General features: G+C 36.0%; 3 protein-coding genes and 1 pseudogene across 3 annotated transcripts; 2 read left to right on the top strand and 2 right to left on the bottom strand.

The window, feature by feature from the left end:
- Nucleotides 1-75: 75 nt before the first annotated feature.
- Nucleotides 76-6,286, bottom strand: LOC136223435 (transcription factor bHLH140-like). Its single transcript, XM_066011426.1, has 2 exons — nucleotides 4,358-6,286; nucleotides 76-1,002 (listed from the first exon to the last, which is right to left on the bottom strand). The coding sequence occupies exon 1, from the start codon at nucleotides 6,103-6,105 to the stop codon at nucleotides 5,473-5,475; it is 633 nt and encodes a 210-aa protein (XP_065867498.1). The 5' UTR covers nucleotides 6,106-6,286; the 3' UTR covers nucleotides 76-1,002; nucleotides 4,358-5,472.
- On the top strand, nucleotides 2,753-3,963 carry LOC136223432 (cytosolic sulfotransferase 15-like). The gene has a single exon (XM_066011423.1). It carries the CDS (start codon nucleotides 2,839-2,841, stop codon nucleotides 3,799-3,801), a length of 963 nt encoding a protein of 320 aa, XP_065867495.1. The 5' UTR covers nucleotides 2,753-2,838; the 3' UTR covers nucleotides 3,802-3,963.
- A 477-nt stretch (nucleotides 6,287-6,763) lies between the features above and the next one.
- LOC136223434 (cytosolic sulfotransferase 15-like) lies at nucleotides 6,764-7,829 on the top strand. The gene has a single exon (XM_066011425.1). It carries the CDS (start codon nucleotides 6,867-6,869, stop codon nucleotides 7,827-7,829), a length of 963 nt encoding a protein of 320 aa, XP_065867497.1. The 5' UTR covers nucleotides 6,764-6,866.
- On the bottom strand, nucleotides 7,791-10,482 carry LOC136222792 (transcription factor bHLH140-like; annotated as a pseudogene).
- Between the last annotated feature and the right edge of the window lie 4,231 nt (nucleotides 10,483-14,713).

The raw sequence follows: 14,713 nt of genomic DNA, 5'->3' as shown, positions 1-14,713 counted from the left end.
GTTTATGCATTTGGAAGCAGCAATTTCCTCATTAGATTTCCTCAGTTATGTAATTCACAATTTCTAAAATCTTCATTTTTCTTAATTTTTTTTAATAACATTGGGACTCGGAGAAATCACGCTTAACATTTCAACTAGGTTGACACCTTTAGACACCCTAAAAGCCAAAGAACCGAAAAAATATTAAATAGAAAGTCATAGAAATAAACTGAGAATATTAAAAAGCAAACTAAAAACATGTAATCCAAACAGGCAATTAAGAAAACCTATAATGACTCATCCCACAAATATATTCATAAATTAACTCGAAACACAAGTTCAGAGACAAAGACCAACAAAGCGTACCTGAAGCCGATAGGCTCTTATTAGCAAGCTTGTCAGCCACGCGATTCCTTTCTCTATAAATGTGAAACAACAAACTGCATCTTTGAACATAAAGTTAAATAGAGCATCCAATCCTCACGAATCTCTAAGGGAACCTGAATTGATTTAAACTTGAAAAGATCCGACACTTAAGAGGAGTTCATTTCCAACCATAGAAGCCGTCAACAATTGCTGAATGCCTTATTAATAGTAAAAAATTTCACCTTTAAGCTCAGCTATGAAAGCACTAGTACATAAATGATCTATAGACACGGTGTTTACCGTTATTAGCCACTGTTGTATGACTGTGGCCAAGGGGGGAAACGCTAATACTTGGCATCGGTCGTCAAACCAGCGTCAATAAGCAATGGTAAAGGTGGTCATTGGAGTCGGTTGTTAGTTGTTCTAACAACCGACTCCAATGACCAAAATTAATCCAATTGTCGCATTAAATTATTATAAGATGGATTTGGAGCAATTATAATATGCATCTATGTTGAATTATAATATCCATCTACAAGATATTACTAACGTCCAGGGAGAAGTGATGCGGCTCGTTCCTTAGTTGCAACCTCTGCCGCCAAACCTGCAGCACTGAAAATTGAAGCATTCACAACTCCACCACCAGGTTTAAGCCGCCTGCAGAATCAATACAATCATCATAAAATGATTCCAAGAAAAGTTAAGAAACTTCCTAAACCCCTGAATGCAAATGACTTGGAATCAATTAAGATGGTATCATGAGAAGCTAATTAGGGCCTACATAATAACCCAACCACTCTGACATTCATTCATCAATATCAAACAAACACGCCTCATAAGGAAACCACCTTAAAATTTAATTGCATTGAACTCATGGATCAACCAAACTCATATCCCAAGAAAATGTTCACAAGTAAAATAAGAGCTTCTGGAGGAGTACTTTGCAATAGCTATTCAAGTAAAATAAGAGCCCGTCATAATGGAGATTCTACTAGAGGAAATAATGCCTAACACCCATTCCCTGAATTTGAGCGAAACCCCGACATCATCCCCAATCTCTAAGTAGAAAATTCCAATCAAGAGTGTCGAATACCTTTTTATATCAATTTTCAAGGCTAAATTCCCTCAAAACACTTCTTATTCAACATGTTGGTACCATACAATATCGATACATTGATGAATAATGTGACTGTTAATGAATCTGAATTGATTGTTAGAGACAATTTTGGCTGACCTGGGCTAATCTGTTCACTTAGATTTTAGAGTTAACCTTAAAGCTAAAATTTCATAACAATTGGTTTGAACTGCTCAATATATTCAAAGCCCCATTGACCTTTAGAATTTCACAACAATTGGTTTGAACTGCTCAATATATTCAAAGCCCCATTGACCTTTAGAAGCAAAACCATTAGATTAGAGTTGAGGCCAAGTATAATAATACCCTGATTAAAGTACCATTGGACAATTCTACAAACATCAAAACTAACAATAGTCTAGAAATTTTGATAGAAGAAACCCATGAAGCCAACCTTGCTATCTCATCAGCCTCTGGATAGATAACCAACATATTATTATCATCATCAGACACTAAACAAGGAATAGTTTGGTGCACAGGGTGTAATCACGAATTAAAGGTGCAGGGTTAGTAAAGAGAGCAGTATAATAATTGACAATCTGGTAGATAAAACTCCATCCATGTTCGGGGCATTTATACCAGTGAAAGGCTTTCTAGCAGAGGCCATCCAATAAAAAAAAAAGATATTCCGGTCACCCGTGGCTAACCAGTGACTCACAATGAAGGCCGCTTCATCACTGGCAATAATCACAATGAAGTAGCAAAAAAGGTCCAGTATAAGCCTCTAGAATTTAAAATAAGCCTGAGTATTTCTCATATATTTTTCAATTTGTTCATAACAATACGTTACCAATACACTTTTAATAATATTTTATGATATTTATAGTAAGAGAACGTGTTTAGTATTAATACAAATAATCTTAATAAAACAATACAAATAAAAAAGATAGATAGTTATTTTTTGCATAAATAGTAAAAAAATATTAAAGATAAATTAATTATTTTAATAGTTTGATAAATATTACATTAATCTTATTAATCTTCAAACCCTTGAAACACATAAAGAAAACGGGGGAGTAATATTTTGTAATATACAGTATATAAACTTATTAGCAAATGGATTTAGGAAAAGTCAAAATAGTTAGAAAAGTACTAACATCAGCAGACTTCATCCATTTGGTATATTAAATTGAATTCAAAGTCATCTATGTATTAATTTCTACTATAAACCAGCAGCCAATGGTGACACTTTGTGCAGTCCAAATTGACTGTTTGATATTCCTTTGTGTATTTTAAGTACATAAAATTTGTATATATATAGAGACACCCAAACAATACTTTGTATATCATCCATCATAAAATCCTACTAATTGTTCACTTTCCACTTCTCCTATCCATCCTGAATTACCACTTTTTCAATGGCTCAAGATTTAAACCAACAAATTAACGAGATTTATCCTACCCTTCCCAAAATACTTGAGGGGACAACTTTCGAGTTGTCTTTATATCAGGGCTTTTGGTGTCCAACCGGAATGTCTCCCATTCGCGGTGTTATTTCCTTCCAAAAGTGCTTCCAAGCTCAAGACACTGATATTCTTGTTGCCTCTAATCCTAAGACCGGCACGACTTGGCTTAAAGCTTTAAGCTTTTCCATTGTTAACCGAACCCGTTATACCCCTTCTAACACCCCTTTGCTTACTTCAAACCCTCATGATCTTGTTCCCTTTCTTGACTTCCATCTCTTTACTCAGAATGAACTTCCTGATCTTTCCATGATTCCATCTCCTCGGCTTTTCGCTATGCACACCCCTTATTCAGCCTTACCAGACTCAGTTAAGGACTCTAACTGTCCAATTATTTACGTCTGTCGCAACCCTTTTGACACTGTAGTCTCCCTTTGCCATTTCAGCAATGCATTTACACATAAACAAGATGCTCAATTGAGCATGGAGGAGTTTTTCGAGTTGTTCTTTAAAGGAATAAGTCCGTTCGGACCTTATTGGGATCATGTGTTAGGGTATTGGAAGGCGAGCTTGGAGAGGCCCGATAAGGTATTGTTTATTAAGTATGAAGACATGAAGGAAGACATTGTTCCTTGTTTGAAGAGAATAGCCGAGTTTATTGGGTACCCATTTTCTGAAGAGGAAGAGAGAAATGGTGCCATCGAAGAAATTGCAAAGTTGTGTAGTTTGGGGACATTGAAGGATTTAGAGGTGAATAAGAGTGGAACATATTTATCAAAACACCCAAATAAGGCCTTCTTCAGGAATGGAGAGGTTGGGAATGGGGTTAGTCTTCTAAGCCCTTCAATGAAGCTAAAACTTCAAACTGTGATGGAAGAAAAGTTACAGGGATCTGGTTTATCTTTTAAGCTTTCTTAAAATAACAGAATATCTTTTAAGTTTGGGTTGTGGACATGAATGGAATTGTCTGCCAAACTAATGCTTTCTTATGTGTGTCTGTCAATTTTTTATTTTTTATGTTTTATTTTCTTAATTCTAATTTTGTTTTGTAATTGAATTAATAAAGTTCTTATTGGATTCCGTTCTAAGTGTTGATTTTATTTATTTATTATGTTTGTGGAAGTTTATGTATTTGCAAGCAACAATTTCCTCAATAGATTTGCCCCCCGTAATGTATTCAAAATTTCTAAAATCTTCATTTATCTTAATTATTTTTAATAATATTTGGACTCGGAGAAATCGCGCTAACTAGGTTGACATCTTTAGACACCTATAAGCCAATGAACCGAATATTATTATATAAATTAAAATATTAAATATAAAGTCATAGAAATAAACTGAGAATATTAAAAAGCAAACTAAAAACAAGTAATCCAAACAGGCAATTAAGAAAACCTATAATGACTCATCCCACAGATATAGTCATAAATTAACTCGAAATACAAGTTTGGAGACAAAGACCAACAAAGCGTACCTGAAGCCGAGAGGCTCTTATTAGCAAGATTGTCAGCCACGCGATTCCCTTCTGTATAAATGTGAAACAACAAACTGCATCTTTGAACATGAAGTTAAATAGAGCATTCAATCGTCACAAAATCTCTAAGGGAACCTGAGTTGATTTAAACTTGAAAAGATCCCCCACTTAAGAGGAGTTCATTTCCAACGATAGAAGATGTCAACAATTGCTCAATGCCTTATTAATAGTAAAAATTTCACCTTTAAGCTCAGCTATGAAAGCATAGGAAGAGGCACTAGTACAGAAATCACCTTTAGCCACGGTCGTATACCGTTATTAGCCATGGTTGTATGACCGTGGCCTAAGGGGGCGACCCTAATGCTTGGCGTCGGTCGTGAAACCGATGGGTCTTTAGCGTCGGTTGTAATCCAATGACTAGGTAATAGAGTCGAGTCGGTTGTTCCGACTCCAATGACCCCAATTAATCCAATTGTCGCATTAAAATTATTATAATGATTTGGATTGAAGGAAGCTACTCTAAATTAGATATATGCAAATTTATAATATGCATCTACAAGATATTACTAAAATCACATCCAGGGAGAAGTGATGCGGCTCGTTCCTTAGCTGCAACCTCTAGGGCAAAACCTGCAGCACTGAAAATTGCAGCATTCACAAAATGATCACAAAATGATTCCAAGAAAAGTTAAGGAACTTTTTAAACCCCTGAATGCAAATGACTTGGAATCAATTAAGATGGTATCATGAGAAGCTAATTAGGGCCTACATAATAACCCAACCACTCTGACATTCATTCATCAATATCAAACAAACACGCCTCATAAGGAAACCACCTAAAGTAAAATTTAATTGCATTGAACTCATGGATCAGCCAAAATCATATCCCAAGAAAATGTTCACAAGTAAAATAAGAGCTTCTGGAGGAGTACTTTGCAATAGCTATTCAAGCCTCAACTGCATCATATATAATAAAATGCCATGCACAATATTCTGTATTTTACTAAGAAAAAACGAAAAAAAAGCAACTGCATAATGAGGAGATGGTAACACTTACCAATTTGCAGCATTAGCTATTACCATACAGCGCAAACCTCACTGTGAGTAAAGTTGAGTTATATGTCCAACAAATGTAATTTTTTTTTTTTTGTGTCAATGTTCCTTTGAGCAGGTTTAGCCTTAACCAAGGACAATATCTTAGATCCATAACTCAAATCCACAAGAACAAGCCTGGCATTTCCCAGCTTCTTTACAAATTCTTCAACTTTTTCAACAATAATATCAGATGCCCTATCATTGTTGAACTTGAAATCTTCTGTTGAAATGGATGCAACAAGTGCAAGAGTGGGGACGTTGTTCAGAGAAACACCATGGCCAATGGTTCCTTTAGACAGGTTGTCACGTTCTTTTACCTGCTTATGGTCAGCTGCAAATATTGATGACACATTATCTGGCATTTTGCAGGAAGGATCCTTTTTGTTACTAATTTGGGGACATGCAGAATCTTTTTCACGAACTAAACTTGATCCTGCATTAGGAGGAACATCTAATTTCTTTAGAGATTTCATAAGGCCAAGTTGGACTTTAGTTTCCATTTTTTTCTGACCAAAAGAACCACTTCGAAGTGTATCCAATGCACCAAGTGCAGCATAAGTGTCCATAGCAGCTTGGACATCACTTTTGCTGTGGCAAAACATGATTCGAGAGAAGCCTTCGGAAAGCTTAGGCAATTCTTTACTTTGCAGCATTTTATTGACAACCGCTGCAGCCCTTCCACCTTGCAAGTTTCCTTCATGTCCAGTGAGTTTTACAGAACAGGATATACACAGCTGAGCAGGGAGATCAAGGACCACATAATGTACATCTAAATGGGAATCACCAAGTTTCACAAACTCGGCACCCTGTTTTTTTTCCAGATTGCATCTATCAAGCAATACACTTTTAATAATATTTTATGATATTTATAGTAAGAGAACGTGTTTAATATTAATACAAATAATCTTAATGAAACAATAAAAGAAAAGATAGATAGTTATTTCTTGCATAAATAGTAAAAAAATATTAAAGGTAAATTAATTATTTTAATAGTTTGATTAATATTACATTAATCTTCAAACCCTTGAAACACATAAAGAAAACGGGGGAGTAATATTTTGTAATATACAGTATATAAACTTATCAGCAAATGGATTTAGGAAAAGTCAAAATAGTTAGAAAAGTACTAACATCAGCAGACTTCATCCAATTGGTATATTAAATTGAATTCAAAGTCATCTATGTATTAATTTATACTATAAACCAGCAGCCAATAGTGACACTTTGTGCAGTCCAAATTTCCTGTTTGATATTCCTTTTTGTTTTTAAGTACATAAAATTTGTATATATAAAGACACCCAAACAATACTTTGTATACTATCCATCATAAATCCTACTAATTGTTCACTTACCACTTCTCCTATCCATCCTCAATTGCCACTTCTCCTCTCCATCCTCACTTACCACTTCTTCAATGGCTGAAGATTTAAACCAAAAAATCAACGAGATTTATCCTACCCTTCCCAAAATACTTGAGGGAACAACCTTTGAGTTGTCTTTATATCAGGGCTTTTGGTGCCCAACCGGAATGTCTCCCATTCGCGGTGTTATTTCCTTCCAAAAGTGCTTCCAAGCTCAAGACACTGATATTCTTGTTGCCTCCAATCCTAAGACCGGCACAACTTGGCTTAAAGCTTTGAGCTTTTCCATTGTTAACCGAACCCGTTATACCCCTTCTAACACCCCTTTGCTTACTTCAAACCCTCATGATCTTGTTCCCTTTCTTGACTTCCATCTCTTCACCCAAAATGAACTTCCTGATCTTTCGGTCATTCCATCTCCTCGGCTTTTCGCCATGCACACCCCTTATTCAGCATTACCAGACTCCGTTAAGGACTCTAACTGTCGAATTATTTACGTCTGTCGCAATCCTTTTGACACTGTAGTCTCACTTTGCCATTTCAGCAATGCATTTACACATAAACATGATGCTCAGTTGAGTATGGAGGAGTTTTTCGAGTTGTTCTTCAAAGGAATAAGTCCATTCGGACCTTATTGGGATCATGTGTTAGGGTATTGGAAGGCGAGCTTGGAGAGGCCCGATAAGGTATTGTTTATTAAGTATGAAGACATGAAGGAAGACATTGTTCCTTGTTTGAAAAGAATAGCCGAGTTTATTGGGTACCCGTTTTCTGAAGAGGAAGAGAGAAATGGTGGGATTGAAGAAATTGCAAAACTGTGTAGTTTGGGGACATTGAAGGATTTAGAGGTGAATAAGAGTGGAACATATTTATCAAAACACCCAAACAAGGCTTTCTTCAGGAATGGAGAGGTTGGGAATGGGGTTAGTCTTCTAAGCCCTTCAATGAAGCTAAAACTTCAAACTGTGATGGAAGAAAAGTTACAGGGATCTGGTTTATCTTTTAAGCTTTCTTAAAATAACAGAATATCAAAAAGCAACAAGTTGGGGTTATGGACATGAATGGAAGTAATTATGTGTGTCTGTTAATTTTTTAATTTTTATGTTTTATTTTCTTAATATTTCAATTTGTTTGGTAATATTGAATTAATAAAGTTCTTATTGAATTCCGCTCTAAGTGTTGATTTTATTTATTTATTTACTATGTTTGTGGAATTTTATGTATTTGGAAGCAGCAATTTCCTCATTAGATTTCCCCAGTTATGTATCCAAAATTTCTAAAATCTTCATTTTTCTTAACTTTTTTTAAAAAAAAAAAGAAGAGAAAGTTCGAAACAATTGGGATTTTTTTGGAGATTGGACACCTTAAAAACCAACGAACCAAATCTTATTAAATAAATTAAAAATATTAAATATAAAGTCATAGAAATAAACTGAGAATGTTAAAAAGCAAACTATTAGGCAATTAAGAAAACCTATAATGACTCATCCCACAGATATCGTCATAAATTAACTCGAAATACAAGTTCAGAGACAAAGACCAACAAAGCGTACCCGAAGCCGAGAGACTCTTATTAGCAAGCTCGTCAGCCACGCGATTCCCTTGTCCCTAAATGTGAAACAACAAACTGCATCTTTGAACATAAAGTTAAATAGAGCATCCAATCCTTACGAATCTCTAAGGGAACCTCAGTTGATTTAAACTTGAAAAGATCTGCCACTTAAGAGGAGTTCATTTCGAACCATAGGAGGAGTCAACAATTGCTCAATGCCTTATTAATAGTAAAAATTTCACCTTTACGCTCAGCTATGAAAGCATAGGAAGAGGCACTAGTACAGAAATGACTTATAGCCACAGTCTACTGTTATTAGCAACTGTTGTATGACCGTGGCCAAAGGGGGTGACACTAATACTTGGACTCGGTCGTGAAACCGACGCCAATAACAGGGTCTTTAGTGTTGGTTGTAACCAATGCTAAAGGTGGTCATTGGAATCCGTTGTTCTAACAACTGACTCCAATGACCCCAATGACCAAAATTAATCCAATTGTCGCATTAAAATTATTATAATGATTTGGATTGAAGGGAGTTACTCTAAATTAGATATATTCAATTATAATATGCATCTATATTGAATTATAATATCCATCAAGAAGATATTACTAAATTCTCGTCTAGGGACAAGTGATGCAGCTCGTTCCTTAGTTGCAACCTCTAGGGCCAAACCTGCAGCACTGAAAATTGCAGCATTCACACCTCCACCACCAGGTTTAAGCCGCCTGCAGAATCAATACAATCATCATAAAATGATTCCAAGAAAAGTTAAGAAACTTCCTAAACCCCTGAATGCAAATGACTTGGAATCAATTATGAGAAGCTAATTAGGGCGTACATTAACCCAACCACTCTGACATTGATTCATCAATGTCAAACAAACAAGCCTCATAAGGAAACCACCTAAAGTAAAATTTAATTGCATTGAACTCATGGATCAACCAAAATCATATCCCAAGAAAATGTTTAAGTAAAATAAGAGCTTCTAGAGGAGTACTTTGCAATAGCTATTCAAGCCTCAACTGCATCATCTATAATAAAATGCTATGCACAATATTCTGTATTACACTAAGAAAAAACGAAAAAAAAAGCAACTGCATAATGAGGAGATGGTAACACTTACCAATTTGCAGCATTAGCTATTACCTTACAGCGCAACCTCGCTGCGAGTAAAGTTGAGTTATATGTCCAACAAATGTAATTTTTTTTTTTTTGTCAATGTTCCTTTGAGCAGGTTTAGCCTTAACCAAGGACAATATCCTAGATCCCTGACTCAAATCCACAAGAACAAGCCTGGCATCTCCCAGCTTCTTCACAAATTCTTCAACTTTTTCAACAATAATATCAGATGCCCGATCATTGTTGAACTTGAAATCTGCTGTTGAAATGGATGCAAATGCAAGAGTGGGGACGTTGTCCAGAGAAACACTATGGCCAATGGTTCCTTTAGACAGGTTGTCACGTTCTTTTACCTCCTTATGGTCAGCTGCAAATATTGATGACACATTTTCTGGCATTTTGCAGGAAGGATCCTTTTTGTTACTAATTTGGGGACATGCAGACTCTTTTTCACTAACTAATCTTGATCCTGCATAAGGAGGAACATCTAATTTCATTAGAGATTTCATAATGCCAAGTTAGACTTTAGTTTCCGTTTTTTCTGACCAAAAGAACCACTTCGAAGTGTATCCAATGCACCAAGTGCAGCATAAGTCTCAATAGCAGCTTGGACATCACTTTCGCTATGGGAAAACATGATTCTAGAGAAGCCTTCGGAAAGCTTAGGCAATTCTTTACTTTGCAGCATTTTATTGCCAACCGCTGCAGCCTTTCCACCTTGCAAATTTCCTTCATGTCCAGTGCGTTTTACAGAATGGGATATATACAGCTGAGCAGGGAGATCAAGGACCACAGAATGTACATCTACATGGGAATCACCAAGTTTCACAAACTCGGCACCCTGTTTTTTTTCCAGATTGCATCTATCACTAAATACACTTTTACCGTCCTTCAATGCACTGGCTGCGCTCCTTAAGCACTGAGGCTTAGTTCCAGCTTCACCATTATTAACGGTACAAAAATCATAATAGAAAACTGAAGCCAATTTAGTTGGGGTTCAAGCTACTAAGATAAAATGGTCAAAATACAAGCGCAATGGCAACATTTCGAATCAATGTCCATGAGAATCTACCATTAGTTATGTCCAATCACTTCACTCTGCCTCTATATCAGCAATAATTAGGGATAAAGAATCATAATGAATAAAAGTATATCCTAACATGTACAGTGAAGCCAAAGAAGCATTTTAACGAACACGTGGACGACACTAACAGTATCAACAAGAGATAGCGACCTGGCAGATGCGAGCCCAGGATCGAGAAGATAAATATTGAGCAATTTTCACAATCCCTAGCTTCAGCTACCAAAAAAGTTGAAAATGCTACAATACAGCCATGAAAAAACACATAGTTTGTTAGTTCAGTTCCATGAGTAAATGGTATCAGAGACATAGAGATCTCACTGTAAATTGAATCCAATAAATCCCGACGTAATGATTTAAACGAATCCTACTAGAAAGGAGAAAGCCACGGTTTCATATGGACATTTTTTTCAGTAAAAAACACACAAAAAAGGAACAAAGAACGAAGGAAAATTGAGATAGAGAAGAACGTAAGAGAATACTTACAGGGATTTAGCCAAAATGAAGCGCCGTGCAGAAGAAAAGAAACCTCTCAGGCTGCAAGCATATGAAATGTGTTTTCGGTTTGGAACAGCAAATAAAGGGAGGTTATTTTTTTAACCATGCTTGGGGACGAGTTTAAATGGAGGTTATTTTTCTAACATTGTTTAACCTTGCTTGGTTAGGAAGTTTAAATGAAGATTAAATGAGAGTTAAATGGTGGTTCAAAAACCTTGAAATAACCTCAATTTCAGTCCCATCAAATTAGTGGGATCTGGAGGTTCTATAAATAATCTCCCTTCCCTTCCCTTCCTTTCCCTTCCCCTTCCCTCCCCCTCCCCCTTCCCCTCCCCTTACTTTAACTAACCTTTCGAAACCTTCATCCAAGCAGACCAAAGATTACAAAAAAAACAAAATCTCAATTTAAACAGTATAGGAGACGATAGTGGATTGATATCCAGAGAGGACGGTTTACCGCGCTGGAGACAGCTGGGCTGAGAAGAAGATGCACCGGAGCTGCGATTCCTGGAGATCTCAGCTATGTTTGAGGGAAGAGGTCGTGCGGAAAGAGGGATGGCAATGGGTTCGGCAGCCGCGGGTACAGCTAATATCAAACTTTACGGTTTATTTTTTTTAACTACCTAGCTTCCCCGGGTATATGTTTTATCGGTAAAAATCTCATTTAGTTCACGGGTACCCGCGAGTATTTTATCGGTAAAAATCAATAAATAAAACAAAAAATATTATATATTTAATAAAATATAAATTTAATAAAGCTGTCGAATACGGATGGATCGTGTAAAGAGAATGGAAGAATTGCTGCCGGTGGTGTTTTAAGAGATACTGGGGGTGCTTGGTTGTCTGGTTTTGCTCAGAATCTGGGCTTGGACTCTTTGTTTATTACTGAGCTTTGGGATATCTTTTCTAGGCTTAGGATGACAGAGAGTCTGGGGATTAGGAAGCTGCTCGTGGAGTCAGACAATCTCGAAGTAGTCAATTTAATTTCTGATAAAAGGGCCTTGTGCTTAGGGAGCCAGAATTTAGTCAAGGCAATGAGAAGGATTTGCTCCTCTTTCGATGGTATCAACTTCTACCATGTTTACAGAGAGCATAATCGGGTGGCAAATCGGCTTGCTATAGAAGGCCATTAGAGGGCTTTGGGCATCTCGATTTTCTCGTCTCCCCCGATTTCCTTTTGTCTTTGCTTTCGGAAGATAATGTGAGAGTTAACTTTCCTAGGCTAATCCCGGACTAACTTGTTGTGGTGTTTTGGTTTTTCCTTCTTTTCCCTACCAAAAAATAAAAATAAAGCATCTATCTAAAAATTAAACAAATTGAACCTTAATCAACAAAAATAAAGTAGCTTAGTGGTATCACTTAATGGTTGAAGAACTGAAGGTTGGTATTCTAATTTCACATCTTACAACTAAAACATAATAATATTTTTTAATATATAAAAAAGTTATGTCGGGTACGGGGTACCCTATGGGTTCTTCCCATACTCGCTCCATTACCCTAACGGGTAATGGTTTTGATTACATACTCGTCTCATACCATTTTATACATGGTACGAGTAGTACTGTTAAGGTTGGATAGTGTCGGGTATCCGCGGGTAGAATATCTGTTGCCATCCCTGGGTGGGGCAGATAAGGAAATGAGAAAGAGATAAAAAGCTATTTATTATTATGAAAATGACTACCTCATTTCATTGATAAGAAAATTGCAATTACAACAAGAAAAGTAAGGAATAAAACTTTAAACAAGACTATAGTCCTGTTTGGCAAATAGTTGTTAGCTGATTACCTTTTTGGTTAATTGATTTGACCAGCTGATTGTATAAACTTGTTTGGTAAAACTTCGCTTATTGCTAATAGAGGTTTATGTATAAAATGGCATATAGAGACATGACAAAGTTTTTATTTGGGATTAAAGAGTAATAATTAAATGTAAAAATGTCCATTAAAAGATATGAATCAATAATCTAATTGAAAAAGCTTCTAAAATGAGCTTTTTTAAAATTAGTTTTTTGGTCCTAATAAACTCTTTGAAATGGCTCAAACCTCTAATTTTATCCCAAAAAGCTTTTTACCAAACAGGGCTTATGCCTAATACAAAATCCATATAGGTAAGAAAATGACTACAAAGAGCAAAACAAACCATTAAGGTACTAATAAAACAAACATATACATATATTTCTTGAAACTCCAAATTCGCAAAGAAGCATGTGAAATCCAATTTTCATCATTTAAACTCTTCCAAATCTTCGGATCAAATTCATTTCTTTTGCAATCACGTAGACGTAGTGATCTACATATAAGATCTATCATTTTTGCTCTTGCTAAATCAGAAAACATTATAAATGAAAAGATAATAAACAACGGATGCAATTCAAACGGATTAAAGATCCGGTAAAATATATGAAATCCAAAAACAAAGAAATTATAAAACAAAGAAAAGAAAAAAGAAAAAAAATAGAAGGATGTAAGGAGGAAAAAGAAAGGCAATCTTCCTTCTTCCTCCTTAAATAAAAACTACAACTCGAAAGAGAATAATACTCAATTAACAAAAGAAATCGATTGATGAATCTGGTGAAGAAACAAGGTCGCACTGTAAAATGGAAGAGGAGAAGAAGAACATACTCCATTAGTAACATAAAACACCAACGGCAAAAACCTTCGAGTGAACACTCGTCTCAAAATGATAGTTTTTAGCGTCGGTAGTTAGAAAAACTGTCGCTAATAAGATATCATTAGGTCGATTATTTGAAACAATCCAATGACATCATTCGAGTCAGTTGTTAACCGACTATAATGACCTTTAGCTACGGTTAATAATTACAATAGTCACTAATTAGGCGTAGCTAAAGGCCATTTATGTACTAGTGAGGGAGGAGAAGGCAAAAACGCCACCCGTTTCTAAGGTTTCTTTCATTTTCTTAGTAAAAATGGCAAGAACCCCGAATCATTCTCTCGAAGCTCATCCTCGTTAGCATAAATGATCTGCTTCCCCTGAAATGACTGGCATGTGGAAACCCTTTAGATTTATGAAAGACGTCAAGACCTTGTAGAGCTTAGAGCCTTTAGAGCAGATTTGTTTGTGTTGACCTTCATCCATCTGGGAAGAGGATGCTACCATCTTACATCCACCACAAAGGGAACTCTTGCATCTCTACACGAGAAAATGAGATGAGCAATAATTTAAGTCTCTACATTAGAGTGTCGCGAACCACTATTGTTAAGAAAATATGCTTCCCTTATCATATGCCATAAATATCGAAGAGCTGAAAAAATATTAAAGGTCGTGCCATTGAAAAAAGCAACATTACGAGTGTGTCATTAACATCATACTTTTAGGGCTATTTGCGACGCTAATTGAAAAAAAAAGCTTATTATCATCACATTTTTAAGGCCATTTTGCGATGTGCTTTTAGCATTGCAAAAGCCATCGACGCGCATCGTGTCACAAATGACTTATGCCATTTGCGACCTGCTTTAGGAATCGAGCATCACACATGACATATCATTTGCAGTGTTCTTTCTACAAGGACGTCACAAATGACCTACGTTATTTGTTTCGCACTGTAAAAAAACATGTCGCAAATAACATATCATTCGCGACATTTTTTATGAAGGCACTTCACAACTAGAGTTCCTTTTTTTTAAGATGT

This window comes from Euphorbia lathyris, chromosome 3 (assembly GCF_963576675.1).
Source record: "Euphorbia lathyris chromosome 3, ddEupLath1.1, whole genome shotgun sequence".
Lineage (NCBI taxonomy): Eukaryota > Viridiplantae > Streptophyta > Magnoliopsida > Malpighiales > Euphorbiaceae > Euphorbia > Euphorbia lathyris.
Note: the sequence above shows the minus strand (reverse complement) of the source record. Positions and strands in the feature narration are given on the sequence as shown.